A 19,739-nucleotide genomic window follows, 5' to 3' on the forward strand; every position below is an offset into this window, starting at 1 on the left:
GGAAAGAGGCTCACATTCATTGATCACCTACTGTGTCCCAGACATCCAGAGATTTTACATTCGTTTTTTCATTCAGATACACAACAACCCTGAGAAGTAGGCACATTTTCTTCATGTTGCAGAGGAGGAAACTAAGACTTCCAGATATAGTTTATCCGGATATACACAACTAGTGCAGTTAGTCAGTGCCATTGTCAGAATTAAGACGGGTCTGTGTGGCCTCACAGCCCACGTCTTTGCACTACGGCCCGATGCTTCCCGTTAGCTTCCTGGAGAAGCAGCCTTATGCTCACTTGGGGCTCTCACTGTACTACATACAGTGGTGGGCATGCTTGGGGAAGAGTTTGAGTGGTTATCCATTGTCACCTCTGCAGATGACACCTGGAGAACTAGCCCTTGCCAGGGGCAATCACACACCAGTGACCCAGTTCATCTTGCTGGGATTCTCCAATTATCCAGACCTCCAGGTGCTTCTGTTCGGAGCCTTCCTGCTCATCTATGCTGTGACAGTGGCAGGCAACCTGGGAATGATGGCCCTCATCTTCGCAGACTCCCATCTCCACAGCCCCATGTACTTCTTCCTCAGTGTCCTCTCCTTTCTTGATATTTGTTACTCTTCTGTGGTCACACCCAAGCTCTTGGTCGACTTTCTGGCCTCAGACAAGTCCATCTCTTTCGAGGGCTGTGTGGCCCAGCTGAGCTTCTTTGTGCTACATGTGACAGCGGAGAGCTTCCTGCTGGCCTCCATGGCGTACGACCGCTTCATGGCCATCTGCCGACCCCTCCATTACGGCTCTGTCATGACCAAGGGGACCTGTCTCCAGCTGGCAGCTGCTTCCTATGCATTCGGTGGCGCCAACTCTGCTATCCAGACTGGGAATGTCTTTGCCCTGCCATTCTGTGGGCCCAACCAGGTAACACACTACTTCTGTGACATCCCACCCCTTCTCCGCCTGGCTTGTGCCCACACAGCCACAGCAAGGGGGGTCCTCTATGTCTTCTCTGCTCTGGTCACCCTTCTGCCTGCTGCAATCATCCTCACCTCCTACAGCTTGGTCTTGCTGGCCATTGGGAGGATGGGCTCCACAGCTGGGCGGGAGAAGGCCCTCTCCACGTGTGCCTCCCACTTTCTGGCCATTGCCATTTTCTATGGCACCGTGGTTTTCACCTATGTCCAGCCTCACAGATCCTCTGGTGATACCAATGGCCAGGTGGTGTCCGTCTTCTACACCATCATAATTCCCATGCTCAATCCCTTCATCTATAGCTTCCGTAACAAGGAGGTGAAGGATGCCCTGCAGAGGAAGCTCCAGGTTAGCATCTTTCCCTGCTGAACCCTGCAAGGGTGCTTTTTGGAATGAAGAAGGCATAGCATCTTCCAAACCACATTTGGAACTGATCTAATGGAAAACAACCCTGGTTTTGAACAAGGTGGAAGACATAGGGAAGAAACAACGAATATCGTACTTTGTAGAGAGCTTTGCAGTTTTTAAAGCATCTTCTTAGCCGTTATCATACTGAATCTTTACCAATGTATTGTGAGGCAGTCTCTGTTATGATGATATTGTTTTACAAATGAAGGATACGTGACTTGGTTAAAATAAGCTAATTACCTAAAGCCGCCCACTTAGTGAGAGAGTGAGCATTCAACATCAGGACTTCCACACCTAAACTGGAGGTATTTCAATTACATCACAGCCACAAGTTAAGTCTTTTATTGACAGCTAGGTCACCATAACTTGCAAGAAACACCAGACAAGGGGCAGCACAATCATTTCTCTTTCACCACTGGTTCAGTGGAGTGGGCATAGGCTGCAAGGGCATGGGGTTACATCCAAAAAGCAAGACGACCAGGATAGATGTGTCCTCATTTCTTGCTTCTGCTGAGTTTGTTTAGCTGTCCCACTAAAGGAAACCTCAGGATCAGGAGAGACCTTTCCTTGTTATCTGTTTCCGAACCAGATGTATGTACCTGTCTCATCATTCTCAAGGGTGCGTGTGTATGTGGGCATTTACAGATACAGCATTATAATAGATACTGTGCTTTAGGAGACTGATGTTTAAAAATTATATTTGGCCTGAACATTATTAAATAGACAGGTAATATGGTGAGGATGTGTGTTTCAGAGAATTACACGAGTGAAGCTGAACTTGACGTAACTCAGAGTGGGACGCTGGACCAGAAGGCACGCGGAAGACCTGACCCAAGTGGAGTCAGCTTCGGCCTGAGATTTTTGGTCTGAGATCATTAAAAAGGCTTTTTTTCAGATCTCCCTTAAGGGAAATTGTTCTAAATACATAAACTCTTACTATATGAACAGGTTTATAACAGCATTTTTTTGGAAAACAAAAAAATTAGCAGCAACCTTAATGTTTGAAGGAGGAAAAGGGTTGAATCATTCATCCCCTAGATGGATTATAATGTAACCACCAAAAAGTATGCTTATGCAGACTACCTAATAACATGGAAAACAGCAGGCCAGAACCTCCAGTGTGACTGCAACAATGCAAGAAAAAGGAGAGACAAAAAGCCTGGGAAGAACACACAAAAATGTAAATGATGGTTATATGAGAGTGGCAGCACAATGCGAAAAATGTTTTTCTATTTTTCCCAAAAATTAACCAAAACTTTTTTAATGAGCATGTTTTAATTTTGATACTTTATTCTAAGAACAAATAATTAAAGAAATCCTTTCCTGGAAGCCGAGTGTGAAAAATTCTCACTTTTATCTTCTTTCATTAAGCCAATATTTACTAAATTCCTCACTCCACATTCCTTCAACATATAAACTACATTTTAATGCATGTCTGCAATTAAGGTCAGGACTCTTTGTTATGGTAAAGAGACTTAGTAAAAAATAACCTAATTCATTCACCTGGAAAAATATTTATAAGGCAAATAGATGCAACACATTGGGGTAGGCCATGCCTGGATTAATAGTCAGATAGCTTGTGCTAGGAACAAATAAACCCAATAATGTCCATAGTTAATACCACAAAATATAACCTACATTAAAGTTGAAACAAATTAGGTGACTCCCCAGGGCAATTTTTGTCATCCATCAGTTTCTGGGTCCCTGTCATCTTACAACGTCACCATCTCAACCTATGCTTGCCAAGATTTTAATGGTGGGGGAAATAATCAAGAAGGTCTGATAGAGTGTGTTTAATTACCTGGCCTAAAGTTGGCTCACATCACTTCAATCTATATGCCATTAGCCTGTAGCCAGTCTTCTGGCTGCAAAGGAGCCTGGGAAATGTCTTCTTTTTAATCAAGAGAGAGAAAAGCTAAATGGGATTTAGTAAAAACATCGCTTTGCCTCTGACTCTAATTGAGCAGTTGGTTAGACCATCATCGGTAAGGGGTTCTAAAATATTGCTAGAATAAATAAAAAATAAGGTCCTGGTTAACTCATGTTTCTACATAATTGAGGTGGACTGTTTTTTTGGGTGGAAATTTTAAAACATTCCTTGCCTGAGCTGAAGTATCTCTGTTGAGTATTTTTGGGGATCACACACTTGAGTTGCATGGTGCCATGACAAGCCATAAAACTAACTCTGAGATCAGCTAGTGGACAGTAGCCTGAAGCTGGAGGTCACAGTTACCTCAAATTCTAAAACTAAATAAAGCACAACATGGTGGTATTTACTAAGAGTGCTCTTATCTAAGTTAAACTGTCTCATGGATCACCCGAGTTGGTACACACACAAACACATACACTGCTGAAGAGAGAATAAGAAACCATACACATACCAAAAAAAAGCATTCTGAAAACATGAAAGTCAAAAAAAAATAGAAAAGTTAAGTGTGCATATGATAGGGCTCAATCGTACAATTTTAATGAATAGAGTATCAGTTGCTTTCCACCTCAACGATGGACACGTTGAGCAAATATTTATAGACTTTTGATCTGAGGAGTGGCAAAATCATCTGGTCCCATTCACTGTTGTATCCTCAATGTCTAGAACAGTGCCCAGTGCACTGCAGGCACTTGGTAGAGGTCTGTGCAATAAATGAATGCACAGGCACCTACATGCTTCTTTTCCTTGGACCAGTGGCACTGTCATCGCTTGAGAGCTTTTTGAGAATGTGAAATCTGGGCACCCGCACACACAGACTGACTGAAATCCAATGTGCATTTAACAGGATCCCCAGATGACTGGTGTGCACGTTAAAGTTTGAGACATAGGATCCACATACCTCAATCTAGCTCAAGTTCAAGCGTGAGCAGGGTTTGCAATTCTCCTCCTAGAGCTCACTGTTTAGTCTGGGAAAGTGTTCCCGACGGAGGGAAAAGCATGGCAAAAGCCAAGAAGTGAGCAAACTTGGAGTCTTCTTCTCTGACCCTTTTTCAGCATTGTGTGCGATATACATTAAAAAGAGCATTAAGAGGAGAATCAACAGGAACAGGGGCATCGTGGTGCCCAAGTGGGGTTGGAATAACAGGACGGCAAAGCCACCTGAGTTTGTCTTAACAATGGGGGGGAGGGGATGTCACTATCGTGGATTAACACTGTATGACTGTGGCTTCCCTTCTATAACGTCCTGTCGTTACTGGCAGGTGGCAGCCCAACCCAGGACTACATTTCTAAGGCCTCCTTGCCTGCAGATGTGGCCATGTGACTAGGACTTGCCAGAGGAATGTGATCAGAAAATTTCACTTTGAGTCATAGACTTTTAAGAAGTGGGTGGGCATTAGGACCTCTTGACTCTATTTCTCTGAAACCAGCAGAAAGCAGAGGATTTCAAAGTCCCCAGGGCATGGCAGAGCCAGCAAGAAGGATCCTGGTTTCCTAAATTAGTGGAAAAAAGCTGCCTCCTAACTGGGAACACAAGAACAAGAGATAAACTCTACTTTGTTAAGCCGCTGAAATTTGGGGTTTGTTTACTAAAGCTGTTAGTTACCTTCAATCAGACAATGCTTTGCTTCGCTTTTGACACGCTGATCCAGCCCTCACCTTTCTCCCAGGCTGCCTGTCCATGCACCCCCATCATCCCTGCATTGATCACTGTATCATTCGGAGATGTGTCCCCCAGTGACCTACCCTTAACAGCAATACCGGTCAAAGCGGCATCTAAAAGTAAGCTAGGTAAGTATCATTTTGGCAGTGGCAGGTCCTTCCCTCTAAAAGGCAATATTTTGTGAGGTATATGTTGCTATCCTCCTTTCACTGACGAAGAAGATAAGTTATTTTAACTTAAGCAACTCACCCAACTCACAAGTTAATCAACTCACCCAAGTTCTAACATTTAATAAGACATGCAAGGCTTGCTTGGCCAACCGACATTTGAAAACTTCATTGGCTATTAGGGAAATGAAAACTAAAACCTCAGGTACATTATAGCCTCCAAAACGGCAAAGGTTTAAAATCAGACCATCCACACTTTAGTCATGGCTGTCTGTGAACTGGACCAACTACTCTTGACAATGATGTGACGCTGAACTAAAAAGTTGAGAACGTGTATACACTATGATCCAGCGCTCTGCGAGGAGGTATTCCATCTAGTCCTAATGCACACTTGCATCATGCTTATAGCAGCATGGTTTGTCATCGCAGAAATGTGGAAACAACACAAATGTCTGTCAACAGCAGAAATGAATTAATAAAATAGGGCAATAGACACAAGCCAGCAGCAAAAATAAGTGTCCTACAGGTCTAAGCATCAACATGAATGTGTCTCTAAGCCACAAGGTTGAGTGATATATGGAATGAACAGGAGAATGTAAACAGTATTATCGCACTTGTATAAAATTTTAAAACAGGCCAAACTAAACAATTATAATGTTTAGAAATGAATTCACAGATGGTAAACTATTTTAAATAAAGCAAAGAATAAGTGATACAAAATCAGGGATAGCGCCTACTTCTCATGGTGGAAAAGGGCGGGTGAAATTAGAGAGAAGTACATGGGAGCCTTCTTAGATCTCGCTACTCACTGTGTGGCCTGTGGATCACCAGCACCAGCTGGGAGCTGCTTAGAAACACAGTAACTCAGGCTCCTCACCATGCCTACTGGACTAGAATCTGCATTTTTTTTATTATTAATTTATTTATTTATTTTGTTGTCATTAATCTACAATTATATGAAGAATAATATGTTTACTAGGGTCCCCCCTTCACCAAATCCCCCCCACAATCCCCATTACAGTCACTGTCCATCAGCGTAGTAAGATGCTGTAGAATCACTACTTGTCTTCTCTGTGTTGCACAGCCCTCTCCATGCCCCCCCTCACATTATACATGCTAATCGTAATGCCCCCTTTCTTTTCCTCACCCTTATCCCTCCCTTCCCTCCCTTTCTCCCCAGTCCCTTTCCCTTTGGTAACTGTTAGTCCAGTCTTAGGTTCTATGATTCTGCTGCTGTTTTGTTCCTTTAGTCTTTCTTTGTTCCTATAGTCTTTGGGTTTGAGGTGAGTCTCTTGTAAGCAGCATAGAGATGTGTCTTGCTTTTTTATCCATTCTATTATTTTGTGTCTTTTGATTGGTGCATTCAGTCCATTTACATTTAGGGTGATTACTCAAAGATATGTACTTGTTGCCATTGCAGGCTTTAGATTCGTGGTTGCCAAAGGTTCAAGGTTAGCTTCTTTAGTATCTTACTGTCTAACTTAACTCACTTATTGAGCTATTTTAAACACTGTCTGGTCATTCTTTATTTTTCTCCCTTCTTATTCCTCCTCCTCCATTCTTTATATGTTGGTTGTTTAATTCTGTGCTCTTTTGTGCTTCCTTTAACTGCTTTTGTGGGTAGTTGATTTTATTTTTTGCCTTCAGTTAGTATTTGGTTGGTCTGCTTTCTTTGCTGTGATTTTATTTTCTCTGGTGACATCTATTTAGTCTTAGGAGTGGTCCCATCTAGAACAGTCCCTCTAAAATACCCTGTAGAGGTGGTTTGTGGGAGGCAAATTCCCTCAACTTTTGCTTGTCTGGGAATTGTTTAATCCCTCCTTCATATTTAAATGATAGTCGTGCTGGATACAGTATTCTTGGCTCAAGGCCCTTCTCTTTCATTGCATTAAATATATCATGCCATTCTCTTCTGGCCTGTAAGGTTTCTGTTGAGAAGTCTGATAGCCTGATGGGTTTTCCTTTGTAGGTGACCTTTTTCCTCTCTCTAGCTGCCTTTAAAACTCTGTCCTTGTCCTTGATCTTTGCCATTTTAATTATTATGTGTCTAAGGTGTTGTCCTCCTTGGGTCCTTTCTGTTGGGAGTTCTGTACACTTCCATGGTCTGATCAATTATTTCCTCCCCCAGTTTGGGGAAGTTTTCAGCAATTATTTCTTCAAATACACTTTCTATCCCTTTCTTTCTCTGTTCTTCTTCTGGTACCCCTATAATGCAGATATTGTTCCTTTTGTATTGGTCACACAGTTCTCTTAATATTATTTCATTCCTGGAGATCCTTTTATCTCTCTCTGCATCAGTTTCTATGCATTCCTGTTCTCTGGTTTCTATTCCATCAACGGCCTCTTGCATTTTAGCCATTCTGCTTATAAATCCTTCCAGAGATTGTTTCATTTCTGTGATCTCCTTCTGGACATCATCCCTTAGCTCTTGCATATTTCTCTGCAGATCCATCATCATGGTTATGAGCTTTATTTTTAATTCTTTTTCAGGAAGACTGGTTAGGTCTATCTCCTTCTCAGGGTTTGCCTCTGTGATCTTGGTCTGTATCAATTTCTTCTGCCTTTTCGTGGCGATAGATATATTTGTGGGGAGCTGGGTGCATGTGTTGGGTAAGAGAAAGTCCCTTCTTGCCAGTTTGTGGCCTTCCTCTCCTGGGAGAACAGCGGCCTCTAGCGGCTTGTGCTGGGCAGCTGCGTGCAGACGGGGCTCCTGATATTGCCTGGCCCTAATGGAGTTTGGCGCTGCAGTTGCTGTGGGCGTGGCCTGCCTCAGGCTGCTGCTCCAATATGGCAGAGCCGTGTCGGAGGGGGAACAGGCGGGAGGCTGTTTATCGCGGTGAGGGGCCTCCGCACTGCACTACAGGGGTTTGGGTGCCCAGAGTACCCTGTGATTCCCAGCTGCTGGGCTAAGTGTCCCAGGGCACTTCCATCCAGCTGTGGGGTCCCTGTCCCTTTAAGACTTTCAAAAAGCACTCGCTTTTCTTTGTCCCTGGGCGCCGGCTTTGGGACCCGCTCACAGGTCTTACCGTCCTGTTTCCCTAGTTTCCAGCACCCCATGCATGCACTCACTGTGTCTGCGCTCTGGTGCGGATGGCTAGGGCTGGCTATTTAGCAGTCCTGGGCTCCCTCTCCCTCCCGGCTCTGACTCCTCTCCTCCCGCCGGGAGCTGGGGTGAGGGGCACTTGGGTCCTGCCAGGCCGCGGCTTCTATCTTACCCCCTTCACCAGGCTCTGGGCTCTCACACATGTGGATGTGGTCTGGCTGTTGTTCTGTGTCTTCTGGTCTCTCTTTTAGGAATAGTTGTATTTGTTGTATTTTCAAAAATATATATGGTTTTGGGAGGAGATTTCCGCTGCTCTACTCACGCCGCCATCTTGGTTCTCCAGTCAGAATCTGCATTTTAACACAACCCCCAGGTGATTCATAAGCATGTTAAAGATACTTGTAATGTCCTGTTTCTAAGGCAGATGGTGCACACGTGGGTGTTTACTTTAGTAATATTCTTTAAATTGTACAGGTTTTATACACTTTTGCATGTATTATGTATTTCACAATTTTATAACATTTAAAAATATATACTTTTAACAAATCTTTAAAATATATAAACACATAGATAAAGTTGAATACCATAAAGATGGCGGAAAACTGTAACCAAAAGCAGATATTTAGACTCAAAATCTAGTGCTATTTCCTCTCTACCATGCCTTTGGCCCAAGGCAATAAATGAACTGACTCCAATAAACTTACCCGTATGATTCATACTGCAACTGGATGGGCCAAAGGCCACAATAAAAACAGATAAACTGTTGGAAGCTTCAGTGTCTTGATCATTTTTATTTAGATATTCTAAATATCTAATGGGTAGGTAAGTTATTTTCCCATTCAGACAATCCTTGCCTTTCCTAGAAATGCTTTCCTGGAAAAAGTTTTGGAAAAAGGAATGTCCGAAAATTGAACTTTATACATACATGTTTTATTTGTTTGGAAGGAAAGGAGGAAAGGAGAGGATACAATTTAGAGAGCTAAAAAGAATCATAAAGTCTCAAATATGATATAAATGCTTAATTTGATTTTATAGGTGAATCTTATGCACTGTATACATGACCATTTAAATCCTTAAAAATAGATTACACTTTAAATACTGACAATCAAATTTTATTTTCTGGCATAACTTTGCAACTCAAAAATCATCGTTCATTCAGGTGAGTTGAAATGATATGTGGTAAAGAGAAAACTTAATTTTAATATTGGATATGAAAATCTGCTAATAGTAATCTTTCAGATGATAGAGCAGGAGATTGGGTAACTGTGAGATGTCTTTTCAAAGCCCTTAAAATACTTGTAAAGAAAAGATTTAAACATCAATCGTCTTTCTCCCTTGATTAGGGAAACTGTAAACAAGCTAATGACAGTGAACAGCTTGGTGGACTGTAAACTTCCCTCTGTGAGGTTAGCTGATGCTAATTTTCAACCCATTTAGAATAGGTACTTATCTAAGGCCCCAGACTCACCTGTACAAGAAATGTGACTTTTCTTGGCAAGTTTCTTTCCAAGTTCTTCCTCACTGCCAGATGGGAAAACATTCTCTCTGTCTATTCAGGGCAATCTCAGCCCATTGAACAGTGCCTTCAGTCCACAGCACCCAGAGACACACCCACTCTTTCCCTTTCTCTGGGCTTCCAGAGTGCCAAGGAATAAGGACAGGATAGGTAGGCACTGCCTGATGCTCTGTCTCAGTCTCTCCATGCTGGCACTTACTGTGACATCCTATTCCCATCTGGTCTCCAACGCCGGACCATGAAGATTACAGGCGTGACTCTTTGTTCTAAAGAAAAGCTTCCCTAGACTCTGTTACTCCTTCTTCCCTCTCAGATGACATGGGACCCCTTCACCCACTCTCCCACCCCACTCTGGGTCTGTAGGAGAGCTGTCTCAGCCACTCGCCGCCTTTCTTCTCAATCGTTCTTGCACCTCTAGAGGTGCAGAAGCTCTAGACACTGGGCCACAGGACTCCTTCCTAGGGATTCACCAGCCTCTGGGCTCACTCCTGCTCTGACTCTCTTCACTCTATAAGCCTAGGGAATTTTTATCTAGCCTAAGAAACAAGCAAGACCCCAGAAAAACTGGCTCTGACTGATCACGTATTCTTATATGCCTGTGGTTAAGGCATGAGTTTACGCCCTGGGTTACAGATGGTTCTGGCTTTTGAAGTTCAAACGCTTTTTATCACAAAAGTTTTATCTGTGCCTTGAATTTCCAAAACATATTTTAAACCTCAAAGGCCAGGGACGGACTCTTTGGGTATCTGTACTTGATACAACAACCGTACCCTGAGGCACGGCTGCCAAGAGGTCTAGTTTGAATGGGGACAGATCACCGGGTAAAAAAGAAAATAAACTATCTGGAAAAAAGTCAATGAATCAAAATAATACTCTAATTGTAAAGATCCACACATTCATTCCACCGCTACACCCTACCTTTTAGTCACAGACCTGGGCAAGGTAGCCCAGCATTTTGTACATGTGTTTTAAATCGTGTTGTTTTCCTTCATAACTGAACACAGCTGTCAGGCTTGCTTCAATTCAATAAGCATCAGATTTAATGTTTTTGGCCTACCAATGATACCTTCCTTGTGCCTCTGTTGTAAAATCATTAACATCAGCAGTTTATTTTTCTATTTTCCACAATTCTTTCATAAATAAGGGCAAGTATGTGATAAAATGTTCAACTAATTACACAAACATTGCCATATTTAGATGGCAACCCTGCTAAAATGAAACTAATGGCTGGCAGACAGTAGTGCCAGGAAGAATCTTAAAATACTTATTTGTCTACTGAAATAGAAAAGCCAAATTTGGTATCGGAAGGAATTTTAGAGATGTGCAAATAGAATTTACAAAAGGGCCGGTCGTACAGAAGTTAATGATTACCTGAATTTTGGTTAATTTTTGGTTCACCCCCACCTATCTTCACATCTCTAAGTATAAACTAGTATGACAATTTTATTTGTAACAGCTTTGTTGAGATATAATTCACAATGCCCCTAAGGACAAAAATAAAACACAATCCCACGCACACTTCTCTGGTTCCTGTTTCACCTTTACTCTCACACAACTACCAAACTCCCAACAGTTCTGACACCAGATTTTTGAGGTTTCTTCCCCGCACCAACCAATTCTCTGTGACACCAGCTGGGTGTCCTGCAGTTCAATTCAATTCTGAGATTAAGCAGAGTGAGCACAGACCCCGCAGATTAAGGGCTCAGTCCCTGAGCTGCCTCCCCACTGCCCACCTTCAGATGCCAAACTCAAGTAGTAGGTCTCCAGGTTACCCACAAACTGTCCTACTTGGCTACAAATCAGTTCCCATGGCCCCTCACCTCCCATCCTCGGATTCGACTATTCGCTTCGAACAGTTTACAAAACTACTTCATTCACTTAATCTACGTTCTGTCTCAACAGATTTGCCTGGACATTCCATACAAACGGAATCACAAAATACGCGGTCCTTTATGACTGGCTTCTTTCACTAGCATATGTTTTCAAGGTTCATCAGTACTACATTCCTTTTTTAAGGCTCAATAATACCCACTGTATGACTATAGCACATTTTATCCATCTATTCATCAGTTGTTGGACATTGGATTGTTTCTACCTTTTAACTGTTATGAATAATGTTGTTATGAAGATTCATGTACACATGAATGAACACATATTTTCAATTCTCTAGGAGTGGAATTGCTGTGTCATACAGAAACTCTTTGTTTAACCTTTTGAGGAACTGCCAGCATTTTCCAAAGTGTCTGCATCATTCTACATTCCCACCAGCAGTGGAAATGAATATATGAGGATTCCAATTTCCTCAAATCCTCACCAACACTTACTATCTTTTATTATTATAAACATCATAGGGAATGTGAAGTGATATCTCATTGTGATTTTGATTTGCATTTTCCTGATGAGTAAACATGTCAATCATCTTTTCATGTGTTTATTGACCATTTGTATATCTTCTTTGGAGAAAATATATATTCCAATTGAATGCCCATTATTAATTATTTCTGTTTTTATTATTGACTTGTGCTCTTTTTATATTCTAGATATGTCCTTTAACAGATGTGATTTTCAAATATTTCTCCTATTCAATAAGTTGTCTTTTCCTTCTTTTCATAATGTCCTTTGATGCACAAGTTTTTTTTTTATTCCCCCCTGGAGAGGTTGCACCATTCCAGGAAGTACTGCAATACCAGGTCAATGCGTGGAGTGGACAGAACAAGCTCCTATTCCATCTCCCTGCTCCAAAAATCCATTTAATATATTGTCCTCGGATAGAGGACGTATCAGATATTAAACTGATAAGAACAGATACTACACTTGATCTTAGCCAAAAGGCCAAGAAGCAATGCACAAGTTTTTTATTTTGATGAAGTCTAATTTACCTATACTATAAACTAAGTTTCCCACCACCCTCTGCAAAATTCGTATGTTGAGGCCCTAACTCCTAGTGTGATGTCATTGGTAGATGGGGCCCTTAGGAGATAATGAGATCTAGATGAGGTCATGAGACAAGGACCCTCAAGTGGGGTTAGTGTCCTTGTAAGAAGAAATGCAGGACAGTTTGCCTGCCTTCCCCTTCTGTCCTCTCTATGAGGACACAGGGAGAAGGCAGCCCTCCACAGGCCAGGAAGAGAGCCCTCAGCAGAAGTTAGCCAAGCTGGCACTCACCTTGGAATTCCAGCCTCCAGAAGAGAAATTTCTATTGTTTAAGCCAACTGGTCTATGGTATTTTGTTATGGCAACCTAAACTAAGAAATTTATTTTTTGCTCATGCTTTTGGTGTCCTTTCTAAAAATTCACTGCCAAACCCAAGGTTGCCCTACAAACAGTTTGGAAGTGAGGCCCGCCCATGTTTTCAGCAGGTGGCACCTGAAATAAAGATACGTCCTCTATCCAAGGACAATATATTAAATGGATTTTTGGAGCAGGGAGATGGAATAGGAGCTTGTTCTGTCCACTCCACGCATTGACCTGGTATTGCAGTACTTCCTGGAATGGTGCAACCTCTCCAGGGGGGAATAAAAAAAAACTTGTGCATCAAAGGACATTATGAAAAGAAGGAAAAGACAAAGTCAGCTGCACTTGCTGGGAATTTAGCCTCTGCAACAAATAGCTGGTGTGGATGAGAAATTCTGGTGTCTGTTTCCCTTGGGGAGATATCAATGCCCTGGACAGGGCACAAGGGAAAGAGGGAGCATTCTGTCCTTTATGGGGTGACTGGGATGGAGTTTTCTTCAGGCTGAGCAGGTCATGGTTCAAAAGCCACAGTCTCTTACTGTTCTTACCAAGATTTTTTCTTAAATGTTTCTTAATTTGCTGTAAGCCCTAAGAACCAAATAAGACCTTAAGTGGTTATTTTTTATAATATTGACCAGTTATGCCTGTTTCTCCAGTAAGAAATTTCAGAGAAGTGTTCATTTACTAATTGGGGTGTAGTGGGCAAAAGGGGGGGCCTAATGTGCAAATGCACCTCAAGAAATCCAGGATGAGACGGGACACTCTGGAGTTCTATTTGCATGAGAGTCCTGCCCAGCCCCATCTCTGGGGGACATGTTCTTGAATAGAGGGAACTGTAAGAAATTGAGAGTAAAGCCACTTTTCTTTTTTTTATGGATGTTGAAATGGGGTTAAATGGTTCGTTTACAGTTACCATTTATGAATCATGCTGTTAAAAACATTTTTATAAATGTTTCTTGATGCATGTGAGTATGCATTGCTGGGAGTGAAATTGCTAGGTAAGAGGGTTTGAGTGTCTTTAATGCCAAACTGTTTCAAAGTGGCTGTACTAATATGCACTTCCACCAATGACATAGGAGGATTTTCAATGCAACTATCCTAGCCAACATCTTGGCATGCTCAGAATTTTGATTCTTAGTCATTCTGGTGGATGCCTACTGATAGCCTGTTGCTGATTTTTTTTTCATATTGAGGTATACACAGTAAAATGCACACATTTTAGTGTACAGCTTAATGAATTCTGACATGTGTATACACTCATGTAACCATTGACCAGATCGTTACCAAATTCTATTTTCCCCCTTCATCTATTTCCCCCATTTCTCTATTATCCTCCTCCATTGCAACCCCAGTTCTGTGTGCTTATGAGTCTATTTCAGTTTTGTTCATTTCTTTCTTAGGATTCCACTTATAAGTAAAATCATATAGTATTTGTCTTTGTCTGACTTATTTCACTAAGCATAATACCTTCTAGGTCCATCCATGTTGTTGCAAATAGCAAGATTTCATTCTTTTCTATAGCTGAGTAAATATGTCATATTTACTATATATTTACAATGTACTATTCCATTGTATATATGTACCACCTCTTCTTTATCCAATCATCTACTGATGGATATCTAGGTTGTCTCCGTATTTTGGCTATTGTAAATAATGCTGCAATAAACATAGGAATACATGTATCTTTTTAGATCAGTGATTTTGTTTTCTTTGGGTAAATTCCCAGAGGTAGAATCACTGGGTCATATGGTATTTCTATTTTTGGGTTTTTTGAGAAACCTTCATAATGTTTTCCATAGTGACTGCACCAATTGCAATCCCCACAGCAGTATACAAGGACTCCCTTTTCTCTACATCCTTGCCAGCACTTCTTGTCTTGTCTGCCAGTTATTTCTTGTCTTGTTGATATTAGTCATTCTGACGGGTGTGAGGTGACATCTCATTGTGGTTTTGATCTGCATTTCCCTGATGATTAATGATGAGGAGCATCTTTCCATATCTGTTGGCCGTCTGTATGTCTTCACTGAAAAAATGTCTACTCAGGTCCTCTGCCCATTTTTTAACAGTTATTTGGTTTTTTGGTGTTGAATCACATGAGTTTTTTATATATTTTGGATGTAAGACCCTTATTGGATTTATCATTTGCAAATACATTCTCCCATACTGTAGGTTGCCTTTTCCTTTTGTGGTTTCATTTGCTGTACAGAAGCTTTTTAGTTTGATGTACTCCCACTTGTTATTTTTGCTTCCCTTGTTCAGGGAGACAGATCCAAAAAATATTACTAATGGTCATGTTCAAGAGTAAAGCCACTCTTGAGCAGGGCCAGGAAGATGGGGGATGGGGGTGGTCACAGAGCTGAGGATCCAGAGCCAGCCAACAAGAATTTCTATTTACCAAAGGAAGAAAATTTTATTTCAATTTCAAGGCAGAAACAATGTGGGGAAAAGATAGTCGTCTTAGCAGAGGGGAAGTAACAGTAGTCATGGCAGAAAGAACAAGAACAAAGGAAGCAGTTCTCCTGGGAGTTTAGAATACCAACGGCAAACTGGATTGGGGCTCATAGTCCAAAACTCTGTCACAATTTTCACTCATCCTAATGTCTCTGAGAGGATGTGGTCCAGCATTGAAAAGCTGGGCTCCTGGTATTCACAAAACAGCCCCCTCCTCTCCTCAGGGAGAAAGGGGTGCTTCCGTTTATTCCCTCCCCTCAGTCCTATTTACCATACTTCACTGTAATATCCTGCTTGTGCACAAACACTTTGAAGTATTTTTTGTAGGTAGTACAACATCTAAGTATGGCTAAGTCCCACTGAGCTCATCTTTCCGGAAAATAGTTCAGTATAGTATATCAAGAGCCTTAAAAATGCTCCTAACTTTTGATTCAGCAATTCCTCTTTTAAGGAAATAATCCAGATGACAAAGATCTAGGCACAGAGATGTTTATTACAGCATTTTTATAATAAGATACATAAATATTACACCTAAGTACCCAACAACTGAGCAAAAGTTAAATAATGGTACATCCATTTGATTAAATATCATGCCGCCATGAAAAAAGACTGTGGACTGTGGCCTTTAAGAATTAAGTGGGAAATGTTATAAAACAATGTTAGACAGAAGCGGTAACTGTATGGCTTATATTGAACAAGTTCTGTTATTCTTTTTTATAGAAAACACTGGATGAAAGGATGCCAGTGTTTAGTGGTTGCCTCTGGATGACAGGACCCAAGATTATGATTGATTTATCTTCTTACAAAAAAAACAACTTTCTGTACTTTCCAAATTGTTTTCAATTATTACATCTTTAAAAATTTTATGGCCAGTGAAAAGAATCAAAAGGGAGTCACCCAATGCCCTTCTCTGCTGTATCATCAGCTTTGAACCTCAAGGATATGGCTGGACCTGCTGGCATAGAGACTTGACTCTGCAAACCTGTTCATTGCATCTCTCTACCCCACTTACATGGCCACCTCTCTTGGAACCTCTGGCTACGCACAGGGACACTGTGACCAAGACGAGGCAAACGTGCACAGGTCATCTTCCTCTGGGTGTGAATCTGCCTCTCCAGAGCAGGGGGGCTCCACTCTAGACCAGGGAAAGGAGAGCTCAGGAAGAACGGACCAAAGGTGGGTAACAGGAGGGAAATGTGACTAAATTCAGAACTAAGCTTACAGATGAAAGACACTTGGCCCCATGGTCCAACTCTAGAACTTCTCCACGGAGGGCCCTCACTACAGCCCTACAGGAAAATAGTTTTCTCTGGTTAAGGACCAGGACTCCAGTTTGAACCCCTGTGGCCATAGTTAAGTGGCTGGGAGGGGAAGATGAGAAAGACTGTGAAGATAAGCTGATATTTGAGAGCAGAATATCTCGAATTTTAGTGTACCTAAGATTTCCAGGGAGATTGTTTGAATTGCTCATTCCTAAACTCTACTGCCAGAAATTCTGACTTAATAGGTCTGGGGCAGAGCCAAAAACACTGCATTTTTATCAATCACCACCACCATCAAAAGACTTCCAAGACAATTGAGCACAGCTTTAAAATTCTAGAAACTCTGAAAATGTAGGGAAAATACTGTGTGTGTGTACTTTTTCTGGAGAAGGTACACAAATATCATCAGGCTCTCAAGAAGTTCCATAATTCAAGAAAGTTAAGAACTGTCGTGATGAATACAGAAAGAACTAAGGAGGCCTCAATCAAGCATCAAGTCAGAAGGACAAGGGCAAGGGTTTTTTTTCTTAAAAACCCACAAAGCCAAACCATCAGAAACCAGGCCAAACCAAGATGGAGGGGTGGAGACCTGTGAAGGATGAACCTAGACCATTTCGCCTGTAAGTCTGCAATGTTAATAGCTTATTTTTATGAGCCACAGGCCACTTGCTGCAAGGGTGTGTGGCTTAAAGGCACAGGGGTCAGGGAGACATTAGGCCCCAGGGGAGAGTAACTGGAGGGGAGGTGGATTTTCCCAGGCAGACAACCTCCTAAGTTGTGGAGGTATGGGAAGAAAGGGTGGTTACCTGTTGGGTGCTGCAGTCTGGAGTTCCAACTGCTGTAGGAAGCTGGAGTACTGTCAAGCAGATGCAGTGGGCCTATCAGAGGCAGCTGCAGGTGAGCCAGGGGGCGCGACAATGGGGTGGTCACCAGGAGCCCGAGGAACTGGATTCATTCTCCAGCTCCCTCCCTGAGTCACGGTGCGCAGGAGGACCCAGTTCTCCTGGCACTCTGCCAAGAATGGGCTGGGAGAGGGACCTGGTCCAGCCTGCACGCTAGAGGCGTTCAGAGGCTGTTGTTAAGGAGTGAGAGTATTTCCACACCCTCTTTGTTGTCCCTCTCAGGATTGTGGCCTGGGAAACAATTACTATACATATAGTCTCATTAAAGGTTTACCTCCCAGACCAAATCTTTATTAGCTAAATTCCTCTCAAAAGGAATTTCTCATTCATTTGTGGTATCATTATAGTCTCTTAAGCCATTTTCCCTACCTCCAATGTGCCTGCCCTACAGCTCAAGTGACAGTCTTCAAAATATTCCATTATTCCCTAATGGTTAGAGAAATGTTTTAAAGCCTCAGAATCCTGTTTGTAAATGAGGTATTACCCAGAAGCCCAATTTAATAAAACAGCTAGAAGCAAAGCTGTTCTTGCTCAAATGCATCCCCATCCTTGTGGCTGCTCCAGAGGTACCACCACAGAACCTCAGGTCTCCAGTGGCTTGCAACGCATTGGCGTGTGTATGGCAGAAAAGAACCCCATAACCCAACCACCATCACCACCTGCCCCTCGTCCTAGTCCCATTTCCTGCCGCTATCGACACGGCCCTGTGCCTCAACTACTTCCAATGATTAGCTCTCAAATAGTTTTTTCAGCATTTGTTAAAAAAAAAAAAAGTATTATGGGGAATTCCAAATATACATAAAAATCAAAGAATATTATACTAAACCTCCATATACCCACAACAAACCTTCAATGAGCTCACAGCCAAACCTGTTTCATTTATATCTCATCTACTCTTGCCCCACCCTGAGAAGCAAATTTCCTAACATTTCATCCACTAAAATTTCATCACATTGCTCACGCTGAAAAGGAATTAAAACCCACAATACCACTGTCACATCTAAAAAATAATAATCCCGTAATATCAAGTATCCAGTGTTCAAACATTCCATTATCTCTTAAAATATCATCTTTATCTCAGCATTAAATAAGACCTATGCATTGAGATGGGCTGATGTTTTTCTTTAAATCTGTAGGTACCCTTCCATTTTTTTTATTTCTTGCAAGTAGTTCAATTAAATTCATTGGTTTTGTAAGCACTACACCAAACCCCGCATTTTGCTAATTCCATCCCTTGGTATGGTTTAACATTTCCCCCATCCTCTTCATTTCCTACGAAACTGGTGGAATCCTAGATATCCTTTCAAACCAAAATATCACCTCAGTGAAGCCTGGCCCTCCTCCTAGCAGCATTCACCTCTTCTAGTACGAAAGGTATTATAATAATACGTACCTCTTTAACTTATCAGTTTAATGTCTCCATCCCTGTAATGGGAGCTCCTCAAAGATAGGACTAGCCTTTGGCCCTAGCATCTGTACAACAAGTGTTTGCAAGAAGAATGAAATATTAATGGAGTCAGGATTCCACTTTAGAAAAGTACAGCTGAAGTGACACTATGTAGAATGCAAGTTACAAAGCAACTAGCAATGAGGTAACCATCACTAGAATAAGAGTCACCAGACCTCCAGAAGTAAAGATGAAGTCAGAACTGAGTCATCAAGTGCCCAGTCAGACATTAACCAGACCAAGAAAGACGAGCTTGGGGCCTGACTTCTCAAAAGTATGGAGTAGACACCGTGAGACTCAGGTTGAGCCAGGGACCTCCTAGGAATTCCTTCAGTAACAAGTCGGATACAGGTTGCAGCTTTCAAACGTCCGGCAAGAACTTAAAGCCAACTGTGTTCCGCTTCCTGTCTTTGCACTCACATCACACCTGGAGATGACAGACAGAACTCATCTTCGAATGAAATATGAATGAAAAAGCCAAAATTCCCCATGGTGTGTTATGAGGGAAGGGGAGGGTGTGATGCTTAGCACCTCTGCCCAGGGGAACAGAGCAGTAGGAAGCTTATTCTCAAATCCCCTAGAGGGTGGGGTGAGGAGGTTGATAGGCTGAACCCTGGAGAAGGTGGTGGGCAGCAGGCATTTCTGCTCATTCAAACCACAGGATCATGGGCACTAGCTAAACGTTCCGTACTTCTCAGCCTCCTGAGGAAATGGGCTGTTGGGTTCCATGTTAGCCACACACAAACAAAAATGG

General features: G+C 42.1%; 1 protein-coding gene, 1 non-coding gene and 1 pseudogene across 2 annotated transcripts; 2 read left to right on the top strand and 1 right to left on the bottom strand.

The window, feature by feature from the left end:
- Positions 1–243: 243 nt before the first annotated feature.
- Positions 244–1,648, top strand: LOC108409392 (olfactory receptor 5B21-like). The gene has a single exon (XM_017679956.3). The coding sequence runs from the start codon at positions 252–254 to the stop codon at positions 1,332–1,334; it is 1,083 nt and encodes a 360-aa protein (XP_017535445.2). The 5' UTR covers positions 244–251; the 3' UTR covers positions 1,335–1,648.
- A 10,694-nt stretch (positions 1,649–12,342) lies between these two features.
- LOC118968096 (U2 spliceosomal RNA) lies at positions 12,343–12,533 on the bottom strand. The gene has a single exon (XR_005055447.1). It is a non-coding gene; the product is annotated as a U2 spliceosomal RNA (small nuclear RNA).
- A 533-nt stretch (positions 12,534–13,066) lies between these two features.
- LOC118968098 (U2 spliceosomal RNA) lies at positions 13,067–13,194 on the top strand (annotated as a pseudogene).
- The last annotated feature ends 6,545 nt before the right edge of the window (positions 13,195–19,739 follow it).

Source organism: Manis javanica, chromosome 11, assembly GCF_040802235.1.
Source record: "Manis javanica isolate MJ-LG chromosome 11, MJ_LKY, whole genome shotgun sequence".
Lineage (NCBI taxonomy): Eukaryota > Metazoa > Chordata > Mammalia > Pholidota > Manidae > Manis > Manis javanica.